Source organism: Thalia democratica, chromosome 4 (genome assembly GCF_965202585.1).
Source record: "Thalia democratica chromosome 4, ktThaDemo2.hap1.1, whole genome shotgun sequence".
Lineage (NCBI taxonomy): Eukaryota > Metazoa > Chordata > Thaliacea > Salpida > Salpidae > Thalia > Thalia democratica.
The window spans coordinates 9155523-9166027 of record NC_139168.1 but is presented as its reverse complement, the minus strand read 5'-3'; the positions used below and the strand labels follow the sequence as shown (position 1 = coordinate 9166027).

The following is a 10505-nucleotide window of genomic DNA, read 5'->3' as shown; positions in this document are numbered from 1 at the left end:
CACCTCCTGAAATGCTGCCTTGCAACACCAAGGGGTGCAAGCTTACCTGGTTAGCAAACTCTGCTTTAAGGGCACATGAGGGTTGAACTTTTATTTAAAAAAATTAGCATAGACTCTTATTTGAAAGTTGAAAGCGTATACTAGAACAAGCTTTTTGTAAAAAAAAAAAAAAAAGAAATTAAGTTATAACCAGTTTTGTAAAAAAGTTTAATACAACCATATGGAATGAAAGTTTTCTCCAAATGTTAAAAAAATCACTAAAATTCACCTTTATTTTTAAAGAACCTAATTCAGATTTTTAGGAAATGTACTTTTCAATATTACAAAAAACTTTTAGAAAGCGGATTATTGAAAAAAAAGTTATGAAAATAATTTAATCAAAACATATTTATTTTGTTTTTTTAAAAAAGAAATTTTGCTAAAGTTGAATTTTTTTTTCTTATAGGTTGTTCAAAATTTATCAAAGTTAACTTAAAATTATTTTTTCATTGTACAAATCTAGGTGTTTTTTAGGTTAAGATGGTGGTGGAGGTTCTAATACATTAGTAAGAACAGTAAAAAACAAATTTATATTAGGCTGTACATTCAACAACAGGTATTCAAAATTTGAATTGTTTTTATAAGAAGTTTTTGTTTTAGAGCGCTTTGGGTGATGGCCTATACTTACTTTGACAAAGCAAATTTAGGTACTATTGATAAAGGTACAGTTAAAGGTTGTAAGTTTTTTAATACGTTAGTTAAAGTAATAAAGAAACAAATGTATACTAGCTTGTACATTCAACAACAGGTCTGCAAAATTTGAACTGTTTTTATAAGGAGTTTTTGTATCAGAGCTTTTTGTCTTATTTTGTCAATTGAAAAAACAACTATAAGATTTACTCTGAGAAAGTTTCTAAACAAATACTTAAAAATTGAAGGAGGATTTATAACTTTAAAGAAAAAGTCTACTTTTGTCTTCTTAGTTTGCGCCTCCCATAAAGCATTATTGAGTTGTCTAACTTTACTTATGCTAAACTTTTAGGATAAAATGCAAAGTTTAACAACTAAACTAATTTTTTACAAACTTATTTTATACAAAGACCTTTATAGTGTGAACATAAACATATAAAGTTTTACATAGCTTAAGTTTAATTTATTAATTAAGTAGTAATACTTTCACAAAATAAAAGTTTTATTAAACACTCCACATTAATACAAAACTTAATAAATATATTCTTAAATAATAAGTACAAGCTTGTATAAAACTTTACTTATAAATTAGTCTAATTTTAAGACTATTTTTGTGACATAACACCCAAAAATTTACTTAGGGGTCTACCTTGATTTTCACAAGTTCGTCAAGAGCTTTATCTAAGCTAGGGGTGGGCAGTGTTTTTCAATCAATGGGCTGTATCCGGAAAAAAATTAGCAGTTGGCCGGAGCATCTTGAATTAGTTCTTTACCGAATCCAGTATCCGGATCTAGCCAAAAAATGACTTTTTAGATCCGAATCCGACTAGGTACTAATTTTAAATCAAGATCCAAATTCGATCGGATTCTAGTTTAAATAAAAGTATTGGATCCGGCTGGAATCTAATTTTATAGATACAGTTGATCTCTTTTTTGAATCCTTTAAATTCACAAAACGTTTTCAAGTCTGACAGCTTAAGATGTAGATTGAGACATGTCACTTGTTCAAATAATAACTATAAATATAACTTACATTATAATTGACAAAGGTAGTAAATAAAATATTGTACTTAAAAAAACACTTTGCTTGAGGTAATGTGACAAAAATATATTCCAACTAAGTTAGAACAACACAAAGTATTAGGAAAAAATGGTGTATTTATTAGTACACATTAAATTATAAAGTCATTTTTTAGCATGTTTTTAAAGTCAAATTCTTACAGTTTTGTTTTGTTAAATATGATACAAAGTTTTATAAAAAGTTTATAATATTGACCCTTTGCATGCCTGTCACATCTTTCGCGGGCCAGTCATTTTCACTCAGCAGGCCGGATCCGGCCCGCGAGCCGTACGTTGCCCACCCCTAATCTAAGCTATTAAAACTTTTAACAAAAATAAAAAAATCAAAGTAACTTTAAGATATAAGCTACAAAATAAGTAAGGTCAATAGATTTTTAATGGAATGCAAAAACCCAACATGAAAAAAACTATTTTGTTAATAATCTATCTTCTCATTTATTTTTTATCCATTCTCAGGGTTGCCACAAGGTCAGGAAAAATGGGGGTTTTCAAAGAAAAGTCAGGAAATTTGTCAAGCTTTAAAAAAAATACAGATTTTGTTTGTTCAGATTTATAAAATTCCTTGTTTTCAAAACCTTCCAAAGGTAAAAATTAAATTAAAAATCTTTTAAAGTCAGACGAAAATTGCAAGATTTTTCTAAAAATTAAAAAATTACTTAATTTTCAATGACTTCACATGGTAACAACAAATAAAATGAGTGCAAAGAGAAAAGCAATGAATCCCACAATTATGGTTATATTTAAAGAAAAGATTCTCTTTGCTAAGTGTAGGAGCAGCAGATGAGAGCCATTTAAATAAAATGTGGCAAATGGTTCAATTGCCAAGAAAATTTTGCAGGATGCAGACCAGATGAGGGAAAGCATATCTTCATTAGATGAAAAGGGTGAAGTTCTAAAAAAGAAACAGAGAAAAAAAATTAGTAGATAAAGTAAAAAAAACTGTGTTTGATTAAGTTTTTTATTGTTTTAAGGTTTAAACTAAGTTTTAAGGTTTAAGTTGTAAAAGTTGGTTATTGTTTTAAGTTTTTAACTGTAAAAGTTACTTATATGTTTAGATACATTTTAGTTAGGAAATGCTAAAATAAAGATTCTTATTTCAGACAAGTTGTGTTTATAAGTTAAAAGTTACAAGTATTTTGCTGATAGAGCTGTTTATTGCAAATACATCAATCATACATATATGGTTCAAGTGATGTAATGAAGTTAAATGATTGAATTCAGCAAAAAAAAAACTGTTGTTTTAACTTATAAAAAATGAGATTGAAAGCTTTGTATAGTTTTAAGTGTTTGATTATGTATTTAACAATATGTGTTTAATTTAAGAGCATGGTTTAGAAAAGTCAGGAAAATTTTATTAAAAAGTCAGGAAATGTTTCTCAGCTTGATCTGTGGCAACCCTACAGTCTTCTTCAAATTTTCACAGAAAGTCCACTACTAATATTTAAATCAATCCAATGCAGATTTTTTTAATATAAAAGTTTTTATGGAATAAAGCTATTTGTTTTTCATTTAATTTTTAATTTTAAATATTATTAACAATCTAACTGTTTTGAACTATAAAAGAAATGTGTTCTGATAGTTTGAGGACTCTAGCTTAAAAAAGTAAGAAAGGTTTTTAGTGATTTTTAAAATTTTTGAGAATATTGACCCTGAAAAGTTTGAAATTAATATGGTTGTATTGGTAACTTTTTACAAAAATTAAAATATTTTTAAACTTACATAAAATTTTGAAATTTATAAAAATTAACTTGTAGTTTATACTAAGAGCTTTTTTATAGGAGCCATTGGTTTTTTTTGTAAAAATAATGTTGGACTACCCTGTTATGACCTTAAGCATTTTTTAATTACAAAAGTTAGACTTGAAAATGAGGTTTATTTTTATACAGTAGGTTAGTACAATATTTAAAGCTGTGAATTAATTCTAAAACATTTATTTTTAATTACAGTATGGAAAACTTTTTTTTTAACACTTGTAGTTATTTTAAACCTTAATTACTATAAATAAATATAAATTTTTTGTTATTAACACACTTATTAAAAATAATTTACATAAAAACATTAAATTAAGTTTAAATATATAAATTTTTAATTATTTTATTTCAAATTTACATTTTTAAACTTTTAAATAGTTTTTATAATGTTAAACTGACTACCTGAACCAAAATTAATCATGTTGAAAATTGATTTTAAAAATTTCTTTTTAATGGTAGCTAAGTACTTTTTATACATAAACACTGCTGGTATACAAGGTAAATAAACTTGGATTTTTTCGATAATCAGTGTGATAAGTAACACAAAGTGAATTCCTACATGTTCATTGTTGTAAGATTATATCAATTACTAAATTACACTTATTTCCATCACACACACTTTAATGAAGTTATACGTTGATTAACTCTTTTACTGTTACTAGTTCATATTATAAATAACATCAAATGAACTTCTACATCTGGAGATTCATTGTTTTTAATTGTATCAATAACTAAATAGTATTTATTTGCTTTATCTTAACAACAATCACACACACTTTGATGAGATTATACTTTGATAAACTGTTTACTGTTACTCTAGTTTGTATTATAAATAACACTAAATGAATTTCTACATCTGGAGGTTCCTTCTCACCGTCCAGCACTTTTTCTTCTCTGTCTTCAAAGTGTCCAGGAAGGCGTTGTGCTTCAGGAACAAGAAGAAGACGGACGACATCAATGATGACGTGCCCCTGAACATCGTCATTGACAACAACAAGCCCCAAAACTTTCTGCCACCCCAACAGAACTACATAAATCCACCCCAACAAAATTACTCCAATCCACTCCAGCAAAACTACGCTAACCAGCAGCAGTTCGCACCTCAACCCTACCAGGCTCCTATGCAAGAGCCTCAAGATTACCATGAAGAAGAGCAGAACAACTTTGAGGAATGGGGAAGTTGGGATAACAACCAGCAGCAGCAAGATACCAAGCAGGAAGACGAAGCGGTTGAGGAGGAAGTTGATTATTTTGCGGACATGGAGCCTGTGGTGAAGATCAAAAAGGTATGCATTAAATAAACTAAATGTTCAACAAATTAAAAAAAAAAAGTAAATTTATTTTACAGTCTTGCATCTAGTTTTACTTTAGCTATATACAATATTCCCTAAATTGTTGGAGTCAATCAGTTTTTTTTTACTATTCTAGTAACATCTTACCTATCACAATAGTATTGTTTATTAAAGTCAGTAATTAGTTCTAGTAAAAACAATGTTATCACACACGCAGGCTTATTAAAGATAGTTTCAACAAACTGAAAAACTTAATTAAACCTGTTTAGGATGTTTTTTTCAAAATTCTGTGTTAGTTTTTTATGACCAATAATCTTATTTTTTAATGTGTTTAATTAACTGCTTTTTATTATTTTTTATTTTTATGAACTCAACCTTAGTAAAAATTAACAGTATTTACTTTAAGCTTTTTGTTTATACTACTTTTTTAGTTTTCTCATCAACTCTGGCTGTCTTGTTTGGTTTAAAGAGTAAAAACTCTGTTTAAAAAGAAGAAATTTATGCTAAATCCTCTTTTCAACAGCTTCATAAATCAACTCGTTTTAAAGTTATTTATTAGGTGTAAAGTTACATTCTAAAGTATTACAAACCAATATAATTTTAAACCAAAATAGAATTTAAAAGCTTTATAGAACAACTAAAAAGTTAAAACTTTAACTCTTGAATGTTGAACAATAAGTTTACAACTATAAAAAGCTAAAAAACATTTAAAGGTCTATATCAAACCCAAAGAGACATTCCAATTTAACCAACCCTTGAAAATGGACGAGTCTCTGCCACCGGCCGAGCTCACCGACTGGAACGACGATGTCGTCACAAACGGGTGGGGCGATGACGTCATAGACGAGGAGGAGATGATCAAGGAGGAGAAGGAGAAGAGGATGATGGAGAGGCTGATCAGGCATCAGGAGAGGAAGGAAAGGAGGAATCAGGTTGGATTAGGAGGAGGAAGGAAGGTTTCCAAACTTGCCAGCAAGACTCAGTGATGCGTAACAAAGGGTTGTGTTTGGACAATTCATTTATAAGCAAGACTCTATGATTGATTTTAAATATATATATTATCAAATGTTGTTACCTTGTACATAACTGGTTGTTTGTGAGAATATTAAGATTAATAATATATTCTTATGCATTTTTAAGTCAATTTTAAGATTTACTATGCTTTACGGTTTTGATAAATTGATGATAGTTGTAACAGTGGATTGTAATTAATTTATTCATTTCTAAGTTAAACGCAGTAAATTTTTGAACATAATTATTTTAATGAAACTGTGTTGGTTAAACCTCTTATGCATAGATTAGAAGATTTTTTAGATTTTAAAAGTATTCAAAAGTTTTGTCTTACTAATTTTTTTATTTTTATGATATCATAGCCATTTTAAATTGAATTTTTTGATTTTTTTACAATTTAAAAACTATATGCAGATATTTTTTAGCTATTTTAATGCTAAATATTTTGTGCTTTTCTATTAATAAAATTTATTTTAAAATATTAAAGCTTAAATTGCTTTAAAACTAAATTAAATAATTATAAAATGCATGTAATTTTTGAGTATAATGATTAATAATTTATATTAGTTTAAAAAATTTTAGTATATACTTTAAAAAAATTATATACAAGTTTATTGCAAGTTATGTTTTTAAAAAGTTTAAGTTTATTTTATCCGGACACAAAATTAAGATAAACCATTAAAAGTATCCTATTATGGCGCGGTAGTATTAAAAAAGGTGAACAAATATATACTTCAAATTAAAGTAAACAATATTTTTTTTTTCATTACTAAAATTTTTTGAAAAAAAATATTTATTAGTTAGATAAATTACAAAAACAATTGCTAAGAGTTAGAATAATGGCTGGATAATTTATATCAAGCTAAAAAAAATGTATACTATAAAGCATAGGATGCAACTTTTGCTTGTTATTAATTCTAAACATATTTTCTTTTATATAGTAATTCTTCTATTCTATATTTTTCTAAATGCAGTTTAATGAGATTTAAACTTTAGTTACCAAAATTTTTTCATTTATAATACTATGAGTTATTCTTTTCTTAAGCTAATTTAATTTCGTAGATATTGTTAAAAGTATGCAATTTATGTTGCATTGACATAACATTGTTCTGCTGTATTAATAAAGTGCTTTCTAATTATAACTTCGTTTGTTTTAGTTTTACAATTATAAACTTATTGTATATTTGAGTATTGTTTGGTTCATTTTAAACAATTTTTAGTTAGAACATGAAAGTTATAAGATGATGGTTAAAAAAAAAGTTTTTTTTTCAATGTTAATTTAGTTGAGGTTTTGATTGCACTAAATTTTTTATTTAAAATTACTTTGTATTGTATTATTCAGATTTAAATTTTTAATTTCTCACAAATTTTACACAACGTTCATTGTTACATTGAAAAAAAAAATAATTAGAAGTTTGCTATTTTACAGTTTTACAGACTTTTTAGTTATTTATCTATTATCTTTTTAGTTATAAAACTATCAATGTACTTTTAACTTAGTTGTTTTGATTAAACAATGAATTCTTTTGTTAAGCAGTAAGTCCTAAACTTTTATTTATACATTTTGTATGTTTTAGTTTTAGATACAAAAGTTAAATCATATGCTGTTGGTGACTAAACTTATTATTAGAGCATTTTAATTGACACACTTTAGCTACTTCTAATATTAAGGCACATATTTTTGAAGAGAATTTATTACTAGCTTTTTTTACCAGATTACTTTAATATTAATTTTGTGTATTACTTAAAAGTTAAATGATATTTTTGTTCTCAGTTATTATTAACTTTGTTGTTTGTTATATCCAGAAAATTATTATGTTTGTAGTTTTACTCAATATATATGTATTATTTACTTGATGCGTTGAAAAAAATATTTGAAAAATAAAAACTTACAAAGCAAAAAGTTTATATCATAAAAAAAAGTGAAACATTTATCAACAACTTAAAGTTTTCCGACATTTTTTTTTTCATTAAGTGTACTTATAAACTATTTCCTACAGAAGTTAATTTGACATAAAATTTTATTCAGTTAAATTAGTTTTTTTTACACTAAAACTTCAAAGCTTGTAGAGAAAAAACAAACTATACTTCTATAATTTAATTTTAAATATAGAAAGAAAAGAGAGTTATCTAAACTTTTTTTTAGCATTTATTTAGACATTTTTAAAATGTTTTTATACTCTTGTTCTTGTTCAAAATACCTATTTTAAGTATTAGCTTTTGTAATATTATTGTTATTACTATTATATTGTTTGTAGTGCAATGTTGGACTTAGGCATCAAAATATGAGCCATTTAAACAGGACACACAATGATGGAATAAAAAAAAATTATTCAACAAAAAATAAACATAAACAAACATTAAACAATGTTAAAGTTATAAATAGTATAACTCACGGAATATAAACTTCCGGAATATAACTCATTAATAAGTTTTAAATTTTTTGCTTGATATAAAAGGCGATAGCTTAATCATACAAACACATTTGTACATTCAAACACATTTGTACAAAACTAATAAATTTATAGTCTGTTAAGGAGAGGCGTAAGAAAAAAAAACTAATTAATATTACAAATAGTGAATTAAAAATAAATATCTAATTTAGATGAGACAAACATTATAAAAGTTTTATTTATGTTTCTCTAGTATTTTTGTGAAAAGTTACTGAATTTTACTGATAGTTATACTATCTAAATTAAATTGTTTTAGTTTTAATCGTAAATGTTCCCCCCTCTCACACCATACCACATTCTGTGGTAACTTGTTCCACAGTCATTGCTCTGTGAAAAAATGAGCATTGCCATTAACTGTTATTGAAGTATGTCATCCAAAAAAAAAATGTTGCTTGATAAAAATAAATCATAATGTTAAATTACTTATAATTATATAAAACAATTTTTTATGGAGTACAATTAGAATATTTTAAGAACTCTGTTATATAACAATATTTCACTGTATTTTATAGATCTTCAATAAATTTTAATTATATTCCGGAAGATATAAATATCACTAATTCATTTAAAACTACATTTGATTTCTTAAAGAAGCGGTTCTTGACCTTTTTTCATGTTGTACCCATTTTTGGAGGTTAATTGTCAAATTTACCCAAACATACAAAATAAAGTTCAACTTTAACGTAAAAGACTAGATTTTTTTAAATTTTAGGCTTATTGAATGTAAAAAATCGTTAAATTTTAAAAGGATATATAAATTGCAAAAAAAATAAACATAAATACTCACTTATAAATTTAAAATACAGTTAATAAACTTTAATTTACATAACTTTTAATAAAGGTAACTCACTCTGTAAAACAAGAGAACTTACCCACAGGTGTGAATTTACCCGAGCTTAAGAATCGCTGACTTGGAGATGAAAATAAATAAAATTTTACAAATATTGTACTTTGTTTTGTGTATATATTTGGTATTTAATGATTCAATTGAATATTTTAAGTTAATTACTTATTTTATATGGCATAATTTCAGCTGTATATTTTTTTTAATTTTTAGAGTAAACATATAGTTTTAAGTTTACACAGAATAGTTTATTTTTAAGATAAAAAGTTAAATACTTCTTAGAAAATTTATACATTTACTCTGTGATTACAGTATATCTTCAACCACTAAATTAAGGTTGTAAATGCCAATGACTTGGTAAGTTATGTTAATGTCCACTTATTCCTGGTTAAGTTATTAGTCCTGGACAAGACGTTAAAAGGTATCCGTGGTGTGTGACTCGATAACTCAAAGGTTATTTGTGCACCAAGTTATAGAATCAAATATTTTTTGCGTCTTTTTTCGTTAACAAACTATAGTAAAAGTATATTAAAGTTAATTTTTGCTAAGTTCAATATTACCAAAAACCTGAAACAATAGTTACTTATAAGCTTAAAATTCTCAAAGTTTTCTACATGTATTCTAACAAAATTTGAAACAAATGAAAATTTTGAAATTATATAAAGGTTATTATTATAAAAAAAAAACATAAAAATCTTGATAAAAATTAAAAAAAAACTTTTTCAACCCTGTAATTTGTATATAAACTTGGATGAACTACAATATTTATACGAAAGACATGATGTTTTTTAAATATCTTCTGTTTGACTGCGGGCCGTACATTTCCAACCCTTAACTTAAAGTACATGCAAATAACTTATCTAAAATATAAACGTTTTTATTGAACACCCAAAATCTTAAACTTTCTTACTTTTACTTTATTCTTTTACTTCAGTACTGAAAAGCTTTTATTCTAATCTATATTGCTAGAACAAATTTAGTTCAACTAATTAAAAAAAAACCGTTTTATTAAGTTGTAAAACTACTGCATTGGGTAGTCAGTGTTTTTTGTAGTAAGAATATGACAGATAATACTAATTTATTAAATACTATTTATGGTTTAAAACATTGAAATTAGTTGTGTTAATCTCACACAAAACAATAAAAAGTAGATCTGTTTTAAAGCTTAATTATTTTCGTGTAAGATATTTAAATAGTTACATATACACCATATAAACTCGAGTTTTTACAAGCTGATTTTTATGTATTCACAACATCAGTTAATCGTGTATTTAATTTAAAAAACATGTAAAGGAGCCATTGCTCACGCTACTACTGCTAGGGTGTGTCCTTTATTTGAAATAAAATTAAAACTGCTTATTTTCATTTTAAGACACTTTTCTTCTTAAAATATTTTTAGTACTTA

At 25.7% G+C, this 10505-nt stretch overlaps 1 protein-coding gene across 1 annotated transcript; it reads left to right on the top strand.

Annotated features, from left to right (window-relative positions):
* The first annotated feature begins 4325 nt into the window (after window positions 1–4325).
* On the top strand, window positions 4326–5852 carry LOC145834768 (uncharacterized). Its single transcript, XM_082942279.1, has 2 exons — window positions 4326–4786; window positions 5506–5852. The coding sequence occupies exons 1-2, from the start codon at window positions 4343–4345 to the stop codon at window positions 5776–5778; spliced, it is 717 nt and encodes a 238-aa protein (XP_082798405.1). The 5' UTR covers window positions 4326–4342; the 3' UTR covers window positions 5779–5852.
* The last annotated feature ends 4653 nt before the right edge of the window (window positions 5853–10505 follow it).

Coding starts and splice junctions, on each gene's coding strand:
- LOC145834768 (XM_082942279.1), top strand. CDS start 4,343: ATGAATTTCTACATCTGGAGGTTCCTTCTCACCGTCCAGCACTTTTTC. Junction 4,787..5,505: donor CTGTGGTGAAGATCAAAAAG/GTATGCATTAAA, acceptor AAACATTTAAAG/GTCTATATCAAACCCAAAGA.